Raw genomic sequence first — 21,535 nt, forward strand, 5'->3', positions numbered from 1 at the left:
AAATACATTAGTACAGACCAACTAGGGAGATGGTTGGATCTTCAGATGATAAGGGAATCAAAGATATGCTAATGGAGAATAAAGAGATTGCAGAGAAGCGGAATGAATTCTTTGCAGTTGTCACCACAGTGGAAATATAAGGCAGTTCCCTGTGCCTGAACTTTCACAGGAAAGGAATCTGAGGAGCTGAGACAAATAGTTGTAACAAGAGATGAAGTTCTAGGCCATACACATCTTTAAAAATGACAAAATAACTGGGTCTGGATTGCATCCATCCGAGAGGTCTTAAACGATTCAAATGTGAAATTGCTGATCTTACAGAGTTATATAACTTATCCCTAAGATCAGCCTCTATACCTGAGTACTGGAAAGTGGCAAATGTAACACCAATTTTTAAAAAGGGATCAGAGGTTCCTGGAAATTATAGGCTGGTTAGCTTAACATTTATTTCAGGAAAACTGGAGTAAAGTATTGTTAAAGATAAAATTACCAAACATATAGAAGGACAAGTGTTGCTGAAACAGAACCAGCATGGCTTCTGTAAATGTAAGTCCTGTCTCACTAAACTTTTACAGTTCTCTGAGAGTGTCAACAAGCATCTAGATAGTTGACCCAGTTGACATTGTGTGCTTGTACTTTCAAAAAGCTTTTGAAAAAGTACCTCACCAAAGACTCCTGAGTAAGCTTAGCAGTCATGGAATAAGATGAAAGATCTTTTTATGGATCAGGAAGCAGAGAGGAGGAAGAAACGAACAGTTTTCCCAATGAATGTAGAATGTGGAGTCTTCCAAGGATCAGTATTGGGACCTGTGCTTTTTAGCTTGATCATAAATCATTGTGCATGATGCAGAGCTGGAAATAGTTTAGAAAAGAGCAACCAAAATGATAAAGGGGATGGAACAATTCCCCTGCGAGAAAAGATTACAATATTTGGCCTTTTTGGTTTAGAGAAAAGGCAAGTAAGAGGTGAAATGATGATAGAGATATATAAAATTATGCATGGTGTTGTCAAAATGGATACAGAGAAATGTTTCTCCCTCTTCCATAACACTAGAACGGGGCCATCCAATGAAGCTGAATGCTGGAAGATTCAGGACAGACAAAAGAAACTACTTCTTCACACGGGGCATAGTTAAACTATGGAATTTGCTCCCACAAGATGTAGCAATAGCCACTAACTTGGATGGCTTTAAAAGACAATTAGACAAATTCATGGAGGATAAGGCTACTAATGGCTGCTAACCATGCTGGCTATGTTTTACCTACACTGCTGAAGGCAATATGTCTCTGAATACCAGTTGTTGGGGATTACAAGTGGGGAAGAGTGCTCTTTACACTCAGGTACTGCTTGTGGACTTCTCAGAAGCATCTGTTTTGCCACTGTGACAACAGGATGCTGGACTAGATGGACCATTGGCCTGCAGGATCAAAAAGTGGGGTATGAATAGGGTTGCCAGGTCTCCAGGTTTTGCCCAGAGACTCTGGTGTTTGGGGGTGCCTTCCAGGTTTCTGAGTCAGCTTAATCTCCGGACTCTTAGCTTTCATTTTTTTAAAAAATTAAGTTTCTAGGTAGTCTGGTTCAAGAGATATACACCAAAATGTCAGCCACCCACCCTGCAACTTATATTAGAAGTCGACTGCTCTAATCCCCATCCTTTCAGGTTTTTAGCCAATAAGTGAAGTCAGGGTTGTGATTGACTGATTGATTTGCTGACCTCCAGGCAATAGCAAATCTTGAAAAGTTTCCTTTTCCTGTTTGTCTGCACATCACAAGTTGAGTGAGTGTATAATATGTTATACTTGTCTAATTATAAGGAATCAAACAAGTTGAAATTTTACTGGACTGTTGAAGAGGGCAGTTTGTTTGTCTAATTCATAGGCTGTTTTGTAAACCTTCCCAATATGAAATTTTAATCCATTACCCACTTTTCTGGGAGTAAAGCTGCTGTGCTGGGAGTAAACCCCATTCGATTCGGTAGGGCTTACATTTGAGTAGAAATGGTTAGGATTGTGCTGTAAATCAATGGGACTTTTGAGTGAACATAGCAAAGGATTGTGTTGTAAATTGTTCTCTTCGCCTCCAATACTTTTTTTTAAAGCAACTAGAATTATTATTTGAATTAGAATTTATTACCCATCCTTCACGCAATGGTCAATGCTTTGTTCTGCAATGACCAACTGATTTTGACAAAAAAGTATTATACTGGGTGTAAGTATTTTTACATCTCCAGTGTGCATGTATATGGAATCCTTCTAAAAACTTTGTGAGGTAGGGTTGGAAACCAAGGCAGCTTACAACAAAAAATAAATCCATTTAAAGACCAATAACTATAAAACAAGTATAAAAAAAGCTGCAAAACAGCTTAAAGTGGCATGATTCTGAATTTTGAGTTAGATGGGTGAAGTTCCTTATCATTTGAGTTTGCAGTCCTGTGCATGCTTCCCTATTTGAATACACTGAATACATTGGGACTTGCTTCTGAGTAAACATGCATAGGATTGCACTATAAATATATTTACAGGTTGTGTAAATAATAAACATCTTTGACATGCATGCTTATATAAATATTTGGTCATACTATGTCTCAATATGTATCTGATTTCATACTATGGTTGTATATTATTATTTCCTCTACATTTTAAGTGTGCCCTTCTTCCTTAGGGTGGTCATCGTCCCCCTCTATTGTTTTCACCCTGAGAGGCAGATTAGGCTGAGAGATGGTAAGAAGCCCATGGTCACCCAGTAAACTTTGTAGCTGATTTCCATTTTTTTAAAATAATTTAAATGATTTATACGCAGGCAAAGTTTATGAAGTAATGCAGATCCACATATTACATTTAAAGCACATCCAACTCACATTTAAAACGCATGACTTCCTTCAAATAATCCTGGGAAGTGTAGTTTCCTCCTCACATTTATAATTCCTACCAACCTTAACAAACCACAGTTCCCATGATTCTGTGGTGGGATTCATGTCCTTCAAATGTATGTTGAATGTGCTTTAAATGCATGGTGCAGATCTGCCCTAGGTGTGCTGTGAATTCATTTGTGAAAAGAGTAATTTTAAAAGATAATTTTTAAACGGGAAGGGCTGTAGCTCAGTGGTAGGGCACATGCATTGCATGCAAAGGTCCAAAATCCAATCTGTGGGAAAGACTGTTGCCTGGAACCCTGAAAGGAAATGCTAATCCATGTCATCAGTACTGAGCTAGATAGTACCAAATGGCCTGAGTCGGTATAAGGCAAATTCCTTTGTTCCTAAAAGGGGAAAGAGATCCAAGGATGACAGTGACTCTGAAGTTTATGTATTTTACATACAACATTTATATTTTACCACTTTATTGTAAAAAGCCTCAAAGCAGTTTACAGGAGTTAAAACAATAAAATTATTGGCAAAAGCAGTGAAAAACAGGTATTTAAAACATTAAAATAATAAAACTAACAATGAGTCAAAAACAGATAAAAAGCATAATAGTTTCTACATGCCTGGGTAGGCTTGTCTAAACAAAAAATGTTTTTAGCAGGTGTCGAAAAGAGTACAACGGAGGTGCCTGCCTATTGTCAATAGGCAGGGAGTTCCAAAGGGTAGGTGCTGCCACACTAAAGGATCAATTTCTTATAAGTGCAGAACAAGTACTATGTGGCACCCATAACATAGAAAGCACACCTTGAACTTGGCTTGGTAGCAAATCGACAACCAGTGCAGATTTCAGAGCAGAGATATTATGTGCTGATAGGGTCTCACTCATGTCAGCAATTGTGCTGCAGCATTCTGCACTAACTGCAGCCCCCACGTCAGGTTGTGCTGCATGGGGACTGCCAGTGTCCCCATGTTTTGGTTATTGGTTAGGAACCCTGAGTTTTCTGCCTTACTCATAGGAATCTTGTTGTAGTTGGTATAGTATTGTATTGAGGGAATCATCACTGCCTTTTTTTTCTATTTGCATTTCATTTACCTCTGACTTTACTCCCTTACATCCATAAATGCAATAATAGTGGTTCCATGCACTCAGCTCAACCCTCTTAAATCCACTGGTGATGCACCTTGTTGTTTGCATGATGGTTTGTTTCTTGCCCTTCCAAGCATGCATCATCTTTAGCTATTTATTGTTCAAACAAAATATATCAAATGCCATCTATAGCTTGGCTTGCAATTTGCTTTCAGCTGAAGCTGTATTCAAGACATTGGATATCTGAGATACTAGTACCATAGATATCTGTAAAGATGTTTTCCCATGTGTCCTTGGAAGATAATTTCTTGGCTTGTTCAAGACTAAGAGCCTGGTCCAAGCATAAACCAGCTTTGGCTACAGCCTATCACTTCTTACAAGTAGAAGCTATTAGACAGATCCATTTGTTTTGGGGTGTATATTACATGTACTCTATATAAACCTGAAACTGAAATGCCTAAGTGTCCTTCTCAAACAAAGAAACTTGGGGGTGACAGTGCTTATTGTTTTTCATAGCTTTTAGGCCTCCATAAGCAAAAGCTGCCCTAAACATTCCATCTCAACTGTGAATTCCCTCAGTTTGCCCACACAAAATCTCAAAGATTTTTCTTTAATTTCTTTCCCTTATCTGTTTTCAGACATACAAGTGGAACTTGCAACAAAATGTTGCAGTGTGAGTGCTCTTGTTCAGAATTCTCCACTCCATTTCCCCTCCCCACACATTTTTGTACCCCCTCCAACAGTCAGTCAACATGGTCACTGAAAATGACCAGTCCTCAATGATATGTTTAGGGGAATCCACCTGAGTTTTTTCCCCTAAAGATTTTTTTGTACTTGCACAAACCTGGGGGTTCCATCATGCCTCCCTCTGCGTGAATGGTGCCATTTTGGCTCTACCAGCACTCAAAGAATTAAGATTGCTATTAGTACATATTATGGAAATTGTTCTGCTATGTGATTTCCCTCCCCAAATATCTTGTCACATGTGAAGAAACCTGTGCTGTAACACTGCTTTTTAACATGTGCTCAGTTTATTTAGGGTATAAATGTGTGACCAACAAAGGTTTTCTGCTCTAACCACCTGCTGATACAGAATACTTCACTACTGTAGCATCCCTAATAGCTAGCCACCCAGACTTCCAAGGCAATTGAGCATTTATGTCCTGAAGTTAACTTACTGAATGTGGACTTGTTTAACTTTGTGTTAACATAGTAACAAAGCAAGCAACTGTGCTTATATTTACTGCTTTCTCAGTTGTCTAGGTAAGTTCAGGGGGATATTGTGAGCAAGGCTTTGGTTATAGTATCGTAACTACTTTTTTCTGGGCTAATGCTTGAATCAATTTTGTTGAAGCTTACTTTTACTCACTGAAGTTTTTATTCCCAACATTAATTAGTAACAAACAACAATTTAATTTTAAAGCAAAGCCAAAATAACTGAATTGACCTAGTGAAATAAAGGCATCTCCTCAAGATTCATTAGTTTTGTACAATACTATTTTGTGTAGTATTGTACAAAATGGCAAAAATGGATTTGCAAGAGAATGGTAAGCTTGAAATACATTTTAGCATCTTAAAATGATGGAGAACCCCTTAAGGGGTTCTGACCCCAAGCAATTTGGGCCCTTGAAAACTGATAAAGGAGAAATGGATTTCTTTCCCTTAGTCACACACAGCAGGCATTAAAAGCAGGCCTGCACGTACGGAAAGCAGAAAAAGGGTTAAGCTCACTTTGCTGCAAATTCCTTAGCAACGTGCTGTGCCAAGAATGACTAAATACATGACTGCAGATCATTTATTTAGTATTGTTTCTCTTGATTAATATACTTTTTACTATGTGATCTTGGAAAACAGGTTTCCGATATTATAGAGTAGCTAAGGGAAAATCTTCATAACAGAATCAGAAGTGGAAGACAAGATAAAAATTTAGTTTGATACTGATTTTTTGTTCCCTAATCATTTTTATATTATGTGGCCTTCAGCTATAATATGGTGATCTGAAATTAATCCTTTTCTGTAGCAGTGTATAGAACTTCCAGTTATTCTAAGGTGAGTCAATCTCAGTCTTACATCATGGCTTCACCCAAGGAACATGCCGTTATGTCCTAGAGATGTTCCTTGACCAGCTTGGCTGATCAGAAACTATGATGGGAATGAAATGCATAGTACAAAATCATCAGTAATAAAGACAGTAGAATGGTGATATCTGAAAAGGGGGAACAGATTGATATTAATCTGAGGAGACAACCCTACAATGGAGGTGGGAGGTATCTGTAAAACTATGAAAATACATGTATTCATTTTAATAAAGTCATCTGGTTTGTTGGAAATATTTCAAGAGGGAAGAACTGTTACGAAGAACATAGGGGATTGGTTAAATCATTGTCACATGCTGTAACTGTACTCTATAAAAGATCTGTGCACACCATACTTCTTTACAGTCCCTTCCAGACTTTCTGGGGGACTGTCCTTGCATATGCTTTTATACCAAATAAAGGCCTACCTTTTTGCTTTAAGCCTGTGTCATAGATTATTTAAAGGGCCCCCAGCAAAGATCCCACGGGAGAAAATAAAAATTTCTCCATCACTAACATACAAAAAGCTATTTGTTACATGAATGGTGGTTTTCCTATTAAAACAGAAGAATATTAGGTGTGGATACTAAGCTGCAATATACATTCTTGTTCAGTCTGCTATGCACAGGACAATTTCCGTTTCATATGCCTTTATGCACCATTGAATCTGGCACACATTTTGGATATGTTGAACACCCCCGTTCTTGCCAAAGTATTATAATCTGAAATAAACTGCAAATTGCGTACATTTTAAGTATAGAATCTGTCCAGTCTGGCATAATGATTTACGAGGGTGAATCCTAATGTCAATAGTGTCTCATCAAACTGTCTTAATCACATTTGTTGACATCAGATATTAAATTGAGTGATATGTTTTCTATCAACAGTTTAATCAAATTCTGCCATTTCAGTCATAGGAAGTTTATTTATCGTATCTGAAAATAGATTCATTGAATGAAGAATAAACTTTTTCTTTGAGGACCTTTGCCATAACTTTAACTGCATTTTAAGTTACTATCTGCTGTTTACTTTTGGATAAATCAATCTGAAATGTGGCTTCATATTCCAGGAAGCAGTATCACTGATTTAGAACAAGGTCAAAGATAAATTTCAAGTTTACTATTCAAGTGTAATATTAGGATTTGTTTTGTTGTTTTTTAAGCTGGGTACAACCAATACTGTAGTATTGAATTCAATTTTATCTCTATATCAGCTGTTCTTCAACATGTTTGCTGATGAGTTCTCTTTGTTGATTTTTAAGTCACCTTGGGTCCTCTCGGCTGTACAGGTATTTAATGCCAAGGTCATTGCTCAATTACTCTATGGGACTCAGATCTGTAGCGGTGGTAATTATGCCCCGCTGGAATCTATCCAATCCAAGTTCCTGAGGTCTATAATGGGTGTCCCTAGTTGTGTCTCCAATGTGGCCTTACGTTTAGAACTGGGAACCCTATTAATTGAGACCTGCGCCTGGATGCACAGATTCAGCTATTGGCTGAAGTTGTTATTTGCCCCTACTGGACTGGCCCCTCTGACGCTGGTGGATATTTTCCAGTCCAAATGGAAGCAGGTATTGACTAAAAAATTGGAGGCCCTAGGATTCTCGCTCCAGGTGGTCGGGGCTCTAGGCTATTCGAAGGCAAAAATAGCCATTATCCAACGCCTTAAAGACATAGAACTTCAAAATAACTTGAGCCTGGCCACTGCCTACTCTTACTGTTGTACCAATATGAAACCTTTTGTATCTGCCAATTATTTAACAAACTTGCACATCCCTAAACATAGGAAATCGTTCACTCTAGCGAGATTTAACGTCCTCCCTTCAGCACTCCTGGAGGGCAGGTATAAGGGCATGCCCCTCTGCGAACGGGTTTGCCCCTGTGGGGCTGGGGAGGTGGAGTCAGTTTGCCATGTATTGTTACACTGCCCCTTCTACTTGGACCTCCGCTCTAATTTTATCTCCCCAAATTTGCCTAAACCTCACTCAGGTCCTGAGACTGACCTTGTATATCGCCTACTGGCTGATCAAGACCACCGAATCACTGTGAAGGTCGCCTCATTCTTTGTAGCTGCTATAGCTCGCAGGAGAAATCTTATGGGTTCTTCGTAATACATTTTAAGATGTATATTACTTGAGCTTTGCCTAATGTCTTGAAACTTGTGATGTAGACCAATTTTTTTTAATTATTATTATTTTTAACTTCTGTATTCATTGTTTTTTACCATTCTTGTAGTCATTTACCCTATACCTTGCTGCACTGTTGTACTCTGGTCATGGACCGAAAAAATTTTCATTCAAAAAATTTTCATTCATTCATTCACCTTGGGCAGAAATTATTCATGCCACTTCCAGAATGCTGAAACTAAATTTGATCGTAAAATCTGTAGGTCACAATTCATGGGCACGTGCATCTACATTTTGTACTTGCACCCCTTGTTCAGCAGTTGCTGTGTTTAATCTTATATTATCAGGTGGAGTGTAGAAAACTGTTCATAGTTAGGTGCCGTTTGTTGTTTATGAGGAAATGTTTGGGAAAATCCAGGCTGTGTCCTACACTGATTATTTAGTTTGTTGTGTTGTGGTTATTCTGTGATAGTACATTCTGCTGAAATGATCTGGGCTTCTTTCCATGTTAATGGCAGCTATCCAGCAAATGAATACCACAAGTATAAACATAGGTTTCCCATTGTCAGCTCTAAAGTAGCCTGCACTTCGATTTCTTTATCTTTCAAAAATTATAGCAAGGGAAGATCCTGAATCACAGCCAGTGTCAAAGTTGAAGCAAGCATCTACTACAATTGAATAACAGTTTCCAAGAAACTAATGTTGAAATCTATTTTCTTACTAAAATGTGTACTCCTGTATAAGCATATGCTAGACTTATTGGTGTATTTTAAAGCATATACTCTTTAAAATTCCCTTTTAGACCTCTTATTAAAACACTTAAAAGTTTTGGATTTAAATAACGCAAGAACCAGCATTTTAAAGTACAGCCATTCAAACACTACCAAAATGACCTGCTAGCAATTCTTGGAGTCATTAATAGTTGTTTAAGGCTTCGACTTGAAGGCATATAACAAAAGGCTCTGAAATTTCTTTTCATATACAAAATGTGGAAATAAACTGTTGTCTCTGTTTTTTACCATCGGTGATGACTGCATGTGTACCGGTTATGCTATATCCTAAAGCAATCTAGTTTACCAGCTAGATGTTCTAATAAGCTAAGGAACTGTGCTACATTTTGCTGAGCAAATTTTTTAATAATAATTTGAGCTACAGTCTAGCATATGCATTAGTTTTATGTACCATGGTACTTTCTGTAATGGAATCATTTCAAGTTAGTTATTTAACTCAGACTGTTACTTTCATATGTAAACAGTATTTACCCCACTGTAACATGGAACATAATTGTTACTGGTTCTGGGGCAGTTACAGATTTCAAAGAACATCTCCATGTTCGTAGTTTTTAGTTAAAATGTCTATTTGGGTATGAGTAGAAATAGTGGTTTATGAACTGGAAAACTTCAACTTAAGCCTTTTTTTGTAGATTCTCATGGTAATATAGTTGAGGGAGAAGACTGTAACAGTATTTGAGGAGTACTTATTTATTAGTTTCGTTTTCTTTTAGTAAGACAAACTTGGCATTTTAGTTCTTTTAGTTCTCTCTTGTGGAGAGTTAACAGTATGATTGCTTTTCATCATCATGGTCAGCCAGTTTTTCTGAAAGTTAAATAAACGGGGTAACTCTGGATTTCCTCCCCTCTTGTATAAATATGACACAACTCAGTAACATTGCACCTTATAGTTGTAAACAAGCACCCTAAAAATTAGTTGGGTTCAATAAAAGGAAAACTAAACTATAAATTATAGATGTGTGAGTTTTAGTATCACAAAATGTAACAACAGATATGTAATCTGCAAAAAGAAATAACTGCAGAAACATTGCATGCACATCGACAACAAAGAAAATGTATAGACACCAACCTTGTAATGATTTTTTCTTAAGTAGAGTAAAAATCCAGAGGCACTTTTTGTGTAGATCTTTCTCCTGGGGCCAAAACAATTGGCTGGTAGTTTGCGTAGTTCTAGGGAGAACTGCTGCTTTGTCTTGCCATATATTATATCAAACATGTATCACCCCATTTGGTTTAATAAGAGAACTGCCTATCAAAATCATTTTCTTTTACTCCAGGAAAGACGGAGATATTTTGAAGCTGCTGTGCCTTTGCCTTGTGTTTGCATGCTGAAATGCCCTAACCAGCAACAGCTGACCTTGCTTCCATATACAGCACACTTGGGTGTGTTTCTTAAACAAGCACATGCCTAGACTTAAAACAGTCAGCCCATATATGATGTCACTGAAGAACAGGGAAAAAAACCTCCAAAGGATTTCCTATCCACAACCTTTGGAAAAAGGAGAAAAGTGGCTGGGGGAAGGGGGAGAACTACAGTATGAACAAGGAGAGGCTGTCTGCTACTTGGAGCAGGCGGGCGGGAACAGATGGGGAAACAATAAGAGTTTAGGCAATTGCAAACCCTTTTATTGTTCTGCTTAAAGATGCCTTTCAAGTTGTTCAACTAGTAAGCTTAATTGTGACTAGAGATTCTTTTGGGCTGATAAACTCACCCTTATGTTTCTTGAAATGAAAGAAACAGGCTGTATGACTTTAACAGTAAAACTAACTGTTCATAGTCCTGAAGAATGCACACCAGAATGTCACGATCAATTCTTTAGATTTATTAATGAGAAACAGTTTTTGCTGCCATGGTCATAAAGAAACTTGGTGGAAGACAATGTTGAGAGAGAGAGTGCATGTTACATAAACAGTGAAATATGGTGGATAGGAGAGAGCAAGATTTTTCATTAGTACTATAATAGAGTTCCATGGAGCCAAATCAGTTATTAAAAAGTGTCACGTTCAACTAAATTTGCCATTTAATCATTTACATGCAACAGAGTTCACTTTATTTTAAAGTATTTTCAGAGAAAAATCAAATATGTTCTTAATTTTATGAGATTTTGATTAATGTTGTCTTCATGTTTTATACTTCACTAAATATCTATTTAGGCAGGTAAGTAAATGCATGCATTTCAAGCTAGAAACCTGAGAAATTTAATTTTATTTAATTTAGCCATTGAACTTCACTCTACACTAACATATTTATGTCAGCTGCCACATTGTGGCAAATCTTTAAACTCAACAAGCAGACAGAGATGACTGGTAATGAGCAATTCAAGCCTTTCATCATGTCGTAAAAGTGCCCCCCTTTCTGAATCACTGTTTCCATTCCTTTTAACTACTTTAATACTTTACTACCTTAAAGTTTTACAAGTACAATTTATGATGGTCATGGTTATTTAGAATCAGTGCAGATCCAAACAGTTTTTAATTATCTATAGCAACTATTAATTGTAAAGTATGCCAGATGGTAATGTTCTGCCTGCAGAGGAAAAAAACAAAACTTATTTTTAAGAATTTTAGTTATCCTGAGTTAACCTAGATGCAAGCAAACTCACAAAGTCACTATAGATACATTTGAAATAATTACTTTTGTTCACAGAGCAACACTGAAGCCTGACTCCACCTCAGACTGGCAATATACAATTGCAGTATTATAGTTAGTCTGTCAATGAGGACTGGCAATCCTTTGTTTATTCCATCAATCTAGTTAGAAACCTTTCTAGGTAACCTTTGATACAAGGTTGGAGCTTTGGAAGAAGAGGGTCAGATCACTCCAAAATACTTACTGTTGTCATTATTATTTGATTTATATCCCACCTTTCCTCCCAGCAGGAGCCCAGGGCGGCAAACAAAAGCACCAGAAACATTAAAACATCATAAAAACAATATTTAAAACACATTAAAACAAAACATCTTTATTTAAAAAAGCTTTCAAAACATCTAAGATTAAAAATATTTTTAAAAAGAAGATTTAAGAACATATTAAAAAGCAATTCCAACACAGATGCAGACTTGGGAGATGTTTAAAAACACAATATTAAAAGCTCCACTGGAGTGTATACCACAGATCAGAAAAGGTGCCCCAGGGCCAAGAGGATGCCGGCATGGTTAACAAGCAGAGTCAAAGAAGCAATTAGGGGCAACAAGGCTTCCTTCAAAAAATGGAAGTCTTGTCCGATTGAGGAGAATAAAAAGGAACAAACTCTGGCAAAAGAAATAAAAGAATAAAAAAAGGGATGCTAAAAAAGAATTTGAGGCGCACGTTACTAAAAACATAAAAATCAACATTTAAAAACATATATGTTCAAAGCTGAGGAACAGCTGGGGAGGCGGTTGGACCCTTGGATGATAAGGGAGTCAAAGTGGTGCTAAATCAGGATAAGATTGCAGAGAAGCTAAATAAATTCTTTCCATCTGTCTTCACAGTGGAGGATATAGGGCACATCCCTGTGCTTGAACTAACTTTTACAGGAAGGGAGTCTGAGGAACTGAGGCAAACAGTGATGACGAGAGATTAAGTTCTAGGCTTAATAGACAAAATAAAAACTGACAAATTGCCGGGTCCAGATGGCATCCACCCGAGAGTTCTCAAAGAACTAAACTGTGAAGTTGCTGATCTTCTAACAAAAATATGTAACTTGTCCCTCAGATCCACTTCCATATCTGAGGACTGGAAAGTGGCCAATGTAACACCAATATTTAAAAAGTGATCCAGGGTGGTTCCTGGAAATTACAGGCCAGTTTGCTTCATGTCTGTCCTGGGAAAATAACCAAGCATACAGAAGAGCAAGCCTTGCTGAAGCATGGCTTCTGCAAGGGTAAGTCCTGTTTCACTTACCTATTAGAGTTCTTTGAGAGTGTCAACAAGGATAATGACAGAGGTTATCCAGTGGATGTAGTACTTTCAAAAAGCTTTTGACAAGGTACCTCCCCAAAGACTCCTGGGTGAGCTTAGCGTCATGGAATAAGAGGAGTGTTCCTCTTATGGATGAGGAACTGGCTAGGAAATGGAAAGCAGAGAGGAGGAATAAATGGACAGTTCCCCTGAAGGAAGGATGTAGAAAGCTGAGTCCTAAAAGGATTGGTACTGGGACCTGTACTTTTTAACTTGTTCGTAATTAGCCTATTAGGATTCTTTGAGAGTTTCAATAAGCATACAGACAGAGGTGATCCAGTGGGCACAGTGTACTTAAGACATTCAAAAACCTTTCTACAAGTACCAAAGACCCCTGAGTAAGCTTAGCAGTCATGGAATAAGAGGAGAGGTTCTCTTGCAGATCAGGAACTGGCTAGGAAACAGAAAGTAGAGAGGAGGAATAAATTGACAGTTCCCCCAAAGGAAGGATGCAGAAAGTGGAGTCCCCCAAAGATTGGTATTGGGATCTGTGCTTTTTAATTGGTTGATAAATGATATTGAGTTAGGGGCGAGCAGTGAGGAGGCCAAGTTTGCTGATGATACTAAATTGCTCAGGATTGTTAAAACAAAAAGAGATTGCGAAGAGCTCCAGTGGATGAATGGGTGGTAAAATGGCAAATGAAATTCATGGTAAACAAGTGTAAAGTTATGCATATTGGAGAAAAAAATATGAATTTCACATATACTCCCATGGGGTCTGAACTGGCAATGACTGACCAAGAATGAGACCTTTGAGTTGTCATGAATAGCTGTATGAAGATTTCGACCCAGTGTGCAGCAGCTGTGAAAAAGGCAAATTCCATGCTAGGGATCATTAGGAAAGATATCAAAAATAAAATTGCTGAAATCATAGTGCCATTATACAGATCTATAAAAAATGTAAATGTACTGCCTTCAAGTCGATAGTACGACTGTAAATTGCTTTTTAAAAATGTGTTTTTAAATTTGCTTCGGCTATGGGGCGGTATACAAATGCAATAAATAAATAAAATGCACTGTACATTTCTGGTTGCCTCACCTCAAAAAGGATATTGTACAGCTGGAATAGGTTCAGAAAAGTGCAACCAAAATTATCAAGGGGATGGAGCAAACTCTCCTATTAGGAAAGGTTGCAGCATTGGGAGCTTTATAGTTTTGAGAAAAAGCTAGGCAGGTGACATAATAGAAATATATAAAATTATACATGGATCGAGAAAGTGGATAGAGGAAAGTTTTCCTCCCTGTCTCATAACACTGGAATTCATAGACATCCAGTGAAGTTAAACATTTGAAGATTCAGGACAGACAAAAGCAGATTGCTTTTAAAAAGTAATAAATTACAGTTACAGTTCCATGTGCCCCAAAAAGTAGTAATTACCGTTGCAATTACAATTGCTCTGAAAGTAACTGATTACTTTTACTCAAAAATAATTGCTACAATTACATTTTAGTTACTTTTTTAAAAAATTGCCTACAAGCCTTGGCTGCTGCACATTTAAGTAGCCTAAAACAACATTAATAATAAGCACACACAGAGAGGGTAGTAGAATATATTTTTTTATCCATAAGATTAACAAAATGGCAAAACAGAATCTCACATCCCCTCACTCCACCCCCAGCAATGATGATACCCCAACACACGCCTCCAGCTCTTTTCTCCTTCAACTCCTGTCAATTTTTAAACAATTGTTTTCTCCACCCCATCTCGCTCTCCACCTCCACCCTCGGCGCCTCCTAAGCACCCATAGAGCATGAAGGAAGAACAACGCTGCACAGAATCCCAATTTGAAGCACATGATTTTTATTCACAAATAAATGGAGCTGAAGACTTCCCCTGCTCCCCCCCCCCAAGTAATGCACAAAAGTAATGCTGGAAACATTACAATTACTCCTCAAAAGTAATGAAGTTACTACTTGTTCTGTTACCAACAAAATGTAATGAAGTTACCCACTTGTTACTCAAAAAAGTAATAAATTACAAGTAATTCGTTACTTGTAACTAGTTACTTCCAAGCTCTGGACAAAAGAAAGTATTTCTTCACACAGGGCATAGTTTAAAAAATAGAATTAGCTCCCACAAGAAGCAGTGATGTCCACCAACTTGGATGGCTTTTAAAAGGATTAGAGAAGCTACTAGACACAATGGCCATGTTATACCTCCACTGTCAGAAGTAGTCAGCCTCTGAATACCCATTGCTGGGATTCACAAGTGGGGACAGTACTGTTGCACTCAGGTGCTGCTTGCTGGCTTCCTGTAGGCATCTATGTTGACAACTGTGAGAACAAGATGCAGGTCTAGATGGCCCACTGGCCTGATCCAGCAGGTGGTTCTTACCTTCTTATTCCTTGAAGGTCCATAGCACCCTGTCTTTTCTGGGGACTAAAGTACTTTGAGTAAAATTCCCAAAGTCCAAATCTCCTACTAATGGCTACTAGCCATGATGGCTATGCTCTGCCTCCATAGTTGGAGATGATATGCCTCCAAATATCAGTTACTGGAAATAACAGGAGGGGAGAGTGCTGTAGAGCTCAGATCCTGTTTGTTGGCTTCCCACGGGCAACTGGCTGGCCATTGTGAGAATAAGATGCTGGACTAGATGGGCCATTAGCCTGATCCAACAGGCTCTTCTTATGTTCTTAAGAACCTTATTGTGAGATTGGAGCCTTGCACAAATAATGTAGAACAAAGGTCAATTCAATAAGATCACTTCTGGCAGGATCCAACTAGGAATATACAAAATTGTCTATTTTGGTTTCTCTCAGTTTCTTATTTTTCAAGTTCTTATTTCTTAAGTTCAGTTCAGTTTCTGCATTACTTTGTGATTTTTTTTAAGTATTTGCAAAAATGCAGCATTATAGGGGACATGTATCATAAACACATGCAATTTTCTCTTTTTATTTTTAACCTTATTTTCACTAAAATAAACACGTTTTCTATACATTTTTGGGGTTTGAGAACTGCATTGCAAATCCAGAGAAGTGCATATTTTGAAGAATAGCTGCACTTTGGTTCATGTATTGTTCAGCGAAGTGTGAATTATGTAGGTTTGCTTTAAAATGGAAACTGAACCAAACATTTTCCCCATCCCTAAACAAATTTATTTGTTTATTTACTTCATTATCAAGGAAAGAGAAACCAATTAGCTTGTTCTGTGATATTCACAATCTGTTCCCATCTGTTGCAAACTGGGGTTAAATATGTGACAGTCTTCCCTTTCACTCTGGCATCATTGTTTAGAGAAACACAAACTTAATAACAGAGCCCAGTTAACCTATATTCTATTACAGCATACTAACACCACATTATAATAGGACTTGGCAGCTTTTGCTGAAATCTTTTAAAGGTTCTCATATTGGATTTTTAAAGCATTTCATATATTTAAACAGTTTCTGTACACTTGCTCATTGCTAATAGTTTTGTGTCATAGTGGTATTTGCTATAATTTGTGGCAATTTATTTTCATTTAGAACATTATAAAATAAGATTTAATATAAAATAATATACTCAAATATGTGACTTCTTAACCTTGTGTTATTCTTTGTTAAATGCTTCCTCTAAACATAACAACTTTATTTTTTTATGATACATTTCTAGTACGTGACTACAGAAAGATACTTAAAAACATGACTGTGGTTTATCTAGAAAGTAAAGAACCTGGGTGTCTCAAATACGATTGATTAAAAAATAAGGTTTAGTTTAAAGACTTAAACATGATGTCTGATCACTTAGAGTGAAACAGTTTAATTTTAAGATAAAATTAGTCCATTAACTAAACACTTTTCACCTGTTGAACTGTAGATTTAAGTATGTGAAACGTTATATTCTTATAACAGCATTCAGTTTTCAGATATAGCAGAGCTACATGTTCCACTTTTCCTCATGTCTTCAGTGCCAGGCTTCCTGTTCTCCAGATTAAAGCACATCTGGAAGGGCCTACTTCTGATTGTGGGTTGTATTCGTTTCCGTGTGCACAGAATTCTGTTTGTGCAACGGGATTTCCCCTTCCCTCCCCATGCATCCTCAAAATCTGCTCTGGGAGAACTCCCAACACAGGGTAGAGGAAGGAAAAGTTCTATTGTGCAAGCAGAAATCTGCTACGGTACTGGGACAGCAACTTTGGATACAACACTATATGTTTTGAATTTTGTTGACCCAGATTAAAAAAACATTTTTTCTTATATTGTACAGGTATTTATCTCTCAGATTTGACATACATTGACTCAGCATACCCATCAACAGGGAGTATTCTGGAAAATGAGCAGAGATCAAACTTAATGAATAACATACTTAGAATAATTTCAGATTTACAGCAGTCTTGTGAATATGGTAAGTTGTTGTGCACTTATACTACAGCACTGTGAGTAATCACTGAAAGTTGTTTGAATATAAAATTCATTCATTTTAATTGTGTAAGTTGGTGGGTTTAATAGCCATGAAATGCAAGAGGTACCTCCTAAATGAATATAACACTTACAGAGCAATCCTAACCTGGCCCTGGGGGCAATCAGAGTGCAGAGCCATCACCTCATCCAAAGCCCTACCATCATCCTGCCAATTACAGCACAACATTGGGGGGGTAGTCCTTTGTTGTTGCTGTTGTTACACCAGCTCCAGGCTGGTGCAACAGAGGGACCCAAATCAGGTTCCTCACCTGTCCTCTGTTTCACCCCACCCCACAATGCCCCATTTCAAGGGCTTCCACAGTGGTGGAGCCAACCAGAGGCAGGTTGAACGACTCTTCTGCCCAGTCCTAACCTCCTCCTTGAGTGCATGTCAGGGGTTAGGATTGCTCCCTTAGTTTGTGATGGTTGTGGTAGTAGTAGTTTATTATAATATTATTAGATTGCCGCTCATCTAGGGTTTTGTGTGTGAAAGAGATGGTACCCCACGTATGGAATTCCCTCTGAGTGATGCGAAATTCACTCCTACCTTAACTTACATTTAAGCAAAATTTGAAAATTTATTTGTACAGGCCTTTGGGATATAATGGGTGTTTCATACTGGATGTTTTATCTGCTGCTGTTTTTGTGAAGTTGCTTGGCTGTTGTTTTAAGTGTTGCATTTTTTTATGTTAGCCGCCCTGTGCTCCCCTTTAGGGAGGAAAGGTTGGATAGAAGAACAACTAATTATCATCATCCTCACGGATACCAGGGTAATGCTTCTTTGTGTGAGGGGGTGGTGCCTGCCACCTTAAAAGAGTAGTGCAGTAGTGTGGCCACTAATGAAGCATCCAGCCCCGGATCCAATAGATTGCAACAACTCTCACCTAGTCACAAATACTCCCTTCCTGGGAAAGGTGATTGAGAGGGTTGTGGTGGAACAGCTGCAGACATTCCTGGATGACACTGATTCTCTAGATCCATTTCAGTCTGGGTCGGGACCAAATCAGCTTGGTTGACCTTTCTAGAGGGAAGGACAGGGGGAGTGCAACTCTGCTCCTCCTGTTCGATCTCTCAGTGGCTTTAAGTACCATTGACCATGGTATCCTTCTGGACTGGTTCTGTGGGATGGGCATTGATAGCACCGTACTGTGGTGGCATTGTTCATACTTACAGGGTCATATTCAGATAGAAGTATTGGGAGAGTACTTCCGATGTTTACACTATGAAGTGCCACAGTGTACTATCTTGTCCCTAATACTTTCCAAGATCTACATGAAGCCATTGGGAGCAGTCATCAGGAGATTTGGAGCAAGGTGCCATTGGTATGCCATCAGTGGTAGGCTGGATGAGTTTAATCCTGGAAAGACAGAGGCCTTGTGGGTGGGTGGTTTCCGTGTCTGGGAGGTAGGTCAATTGCCTGTCCTGGATGTGGTTGCATTGCCTCTGAAGGAGCAGGTACGCAGTTTCAGGATATTCCTTGATCTATCTTTGTGTCTAGAGGCTCAAGTGATCTCTGTGGCCAGGAGTGCTTTCTGCCAGCTTCAGCTGCTTTTCCAACTGTGACCGTTCCTGGACTGTGATAGTCTGATCACAGTGTTCCATACATTGGTAACCTCAAGACTTGATTACTTTATGAGGGGCTGTGCTTGTGTCTGTTCTGGCCCAGAAGCTGCAACTAGTACAGAATGTGGCAGCCAGATTGCTCACATGAGCAAATTACTGGCAACATGTTACCCTGCTCCTGGAAGATCTGCACTGGGTGCCAATTTGCTCCTGGGCCCGGTTCAAGATACTTGTGTTAACTCACAAAGCCCTAAACAACTTGGGCCCAAAGCGCCTCAAGAATGGCCTGACTCCCTATGTTCCATCTCGATCAATGAGATCTTCTAATGGGGCACTGTTAGTGGTTCCTCCACCAAGCATTTAGTGTGGCAAATCCTGCACTGTGTAACTCCCTACCAATAGAGGTTTGGCAGGAACCATCTTTCTTTCAGGTATCTCTTGAAAATTAAACTTTTTAGACAGGCCTTTTAATATGAATTTTCTTTTCCAACCAGTGCAGTACTTATGGATGTCTTTATTATTGTTTTTAACTATGTTTTTATTGGTTTTAATTCCATTATGTTTTTGTATTTTGTAATGCCACCTTAATATACTTTTACAGAAAGTGTGACTTGTGAATATTGTAATAAATAAATAATAAATAGGCATGAATAAAACTAATGCCAAAAGTACAGTACAGTAAAACAAAAGGCAATCATAGAAATAAAAGCAGAACCAGCTTAAAAACAAGCAGAGTAGACTAACTGTAAGCAGCTTCAATGTGCATGACCAAATAAATAACTGCTAAAATTGTTGTAAGTTCTACACCAGTCACACTCTTATGGGAAGGGCATTCCAAAGGTGGGATGCCACCACAGAGAGGACGCTTTCTGTGGTGCAGATGAGGTTGCTGTAGTCCACAAAAGCTCATGGCACAAGAAGTCGTTAGCCTGCAATCATATGCAAACTTCCCTGGGAGTAAGACTCATTGAACTCAGTGAGGCTTACCTCTGAGTAGACATGTATAGGATTGCACTGCAAGTCTTTAAGGTGTCACAAGAGTTTGCTTTGCTTCAAGAGACTTAACATGACTATGCTTTGGGAGTTATTACCACAGCAGCATACTGTTATTATTTCACACATTTATGTATTAATCTACAGTTTCCTACTTTTGTTTACATTTATTTTTTGTCTTTTTGTTGCCCAAAAATTCATGGGGTATGAGCAAGCATGAGATGCTCATTGGAGGAGTATTGTTAGGCAATCATAAAATATATCAGTGGGGTAAAATAAAATGCGCATGAGAGATCCATGCATGCACACCTGAAGTTACATCTATAGGACTCCCCAGCAACAGCTTGATTTGCTCATTTGAGTCACCAAATTGGTTCTTATATTTTGGCAAGGGAATGTGAGTACCAAGTTTCACAATAGGAACTGCTACCAAGCAGGATTATGGAGAGAGCAGGAGTATATCTGTCTGTCTGCCTGCCTATCTGTCTGATAAGAGGAATGTAAGTTGAGTGATTAATGTGCATAATAACCGACCTTGGTGCACATTCACTAGGCCTCGTGGAGAATGTGCAAATTAACCTTCCGTGAAGAGGAAATTGGGCACATTTCCCAGTCAGTATACATAATCTCCAACAGTCCTTGGAAAATGCACATAGTGACTCAGTTTTGAACATTCTCTGGCCATTATGCAAAATCTGCAAGAAGCTTTGGGGAATAGGCATATCTTGAATAAATTTAGTACATTCTCAAGCTATTATGCATAATCTCCATGTTGGGGAATGTACACCTTGACTATATTTTGTATGTTCTCTGAGCAGTATGCACATTCTCTGGTCACTGTTCATAGTCTCCAAAAAACATGCCTATTTTTCATGGGGAGGGAAAATTTAACCAGCTGTGGAAGGGTTACCCAGCAGGGAAAAAGGGCTGGGAGAGAGTATAAAGTACCTTTGATCCTACCCACTACCATTTTTTGCCCAGTCCACTGCTGGCAAATTGTCCCCTGCCTTTCAACCTGGTGAGCATGAAATGCTCTCAGTTCCACTTATATTTTGTGTGTGTGGGGATCCTATACTATTGTGTCTGTAACAGTTTTTCATAATTGGATGTAACAAATCTAAAATGTTTCCTTGGGAGGTGCGTACATGCAGTTGAAGCAATCACAGGGTGAACCTGCTGTTGCTTCCCTGTCCTTCAGTGATCTGAAAAGTGCTCCTTTTATCCCCCTAAGGGCATGTTACCTACCTATTTTGTAAGGTGTAGGTGGGTTATGCTCCATAACACTTCAGGAAGTGGGACTTGCAGTTTAACTTGCTTCTTTAAGCTGATCATGAGTGGCTCCGGCAACGACGCAAGTGAGGCCCTGGTAGCAAGTATGCGGTGCAGGCATCTAAAAGCGCGAAAACTGATGAGGCCTCAGCACCTTAAGATCTTCCTGAGGTGGTAGCTACACAAATCTCTAGTTGCATGCAGAAGAAATGGAAGGCATCGTTTAAAACACTTCAGAACAAGATCGATGTTCTCACGGAACACTTAGCAGACATAGACAAAACAATCACGGAGGCATTGGAACTTGGCACCCACCATGCTACATATATTAAGCAGCTAGCCTGTGGCAGCAAGGATTGCTGCTTAGACTGAATGATCAGGAAATATGTGGGCATCAAAGTAACATCGGCGTCCATGATCTGATTGAGCAAGCAGGTCAGAG

The 21,535-nt window shown here is 38.6% G+C and overlaps 2 protein-coding genes across 5 annotated transcripts in view; one reads left to right on the forward strand and one right to left on the reverse strand.

Moving 5' to 3' along the window:
- The window catches only part of ANGPTL1 (angiopoietin like 1), a 40,460-nt gene extending 30,145 nt beyond the window's left edge, over window positions 1–10,315 (reverse strand). For both annotated transcript variants that reach the window (XM_061634218.1, XM_061634217.1), the window contains exon 1: window positions 10,012–10,315. The gene's annotated coding sequence lies outside the window, so the exon portion shown is untranslated. The remainder of the gene's footprint in view (window positions 1–10,011) is intronic.
- The window catches only part of RALGPS2 (Ral GEF with PH domain and SH3 binding motif 2), a 217,627-nt gene that overhangs the window by 139,592 nt on the left and 56,500 nt on the right, over window positions 1–21,535 (forward strand). For all 3 annotated transcript variants that reach the window (XM_061634215.1, XM_061634214.1, XM_061634216.1), the window contains one exon: window positions 17,075–17,212. In XM_061634215.1, the coding sequence (XP_061490199.1) occupies window positions 17,075–17,212 (138 nt within the window). The remainder of the gene's footprint in view (window positions 1–17,074; window positions 17,213–21,535) is intronic.

This window comes from Rhineura floridana, chromosome 6 (genome assembly GCF_030035675.1).
Source record: "Rhineura floridana isolate rRhiFlo1 chromosome 6, rRhiFlo1.hap2, whole genome shotgun sequence".
Lineage (NCBI taxonomy): Eukaryota > Metazoa > Chordata > Lepidosauria > Squamata > Rhineuridae > Rhineura > Rhineura floridana.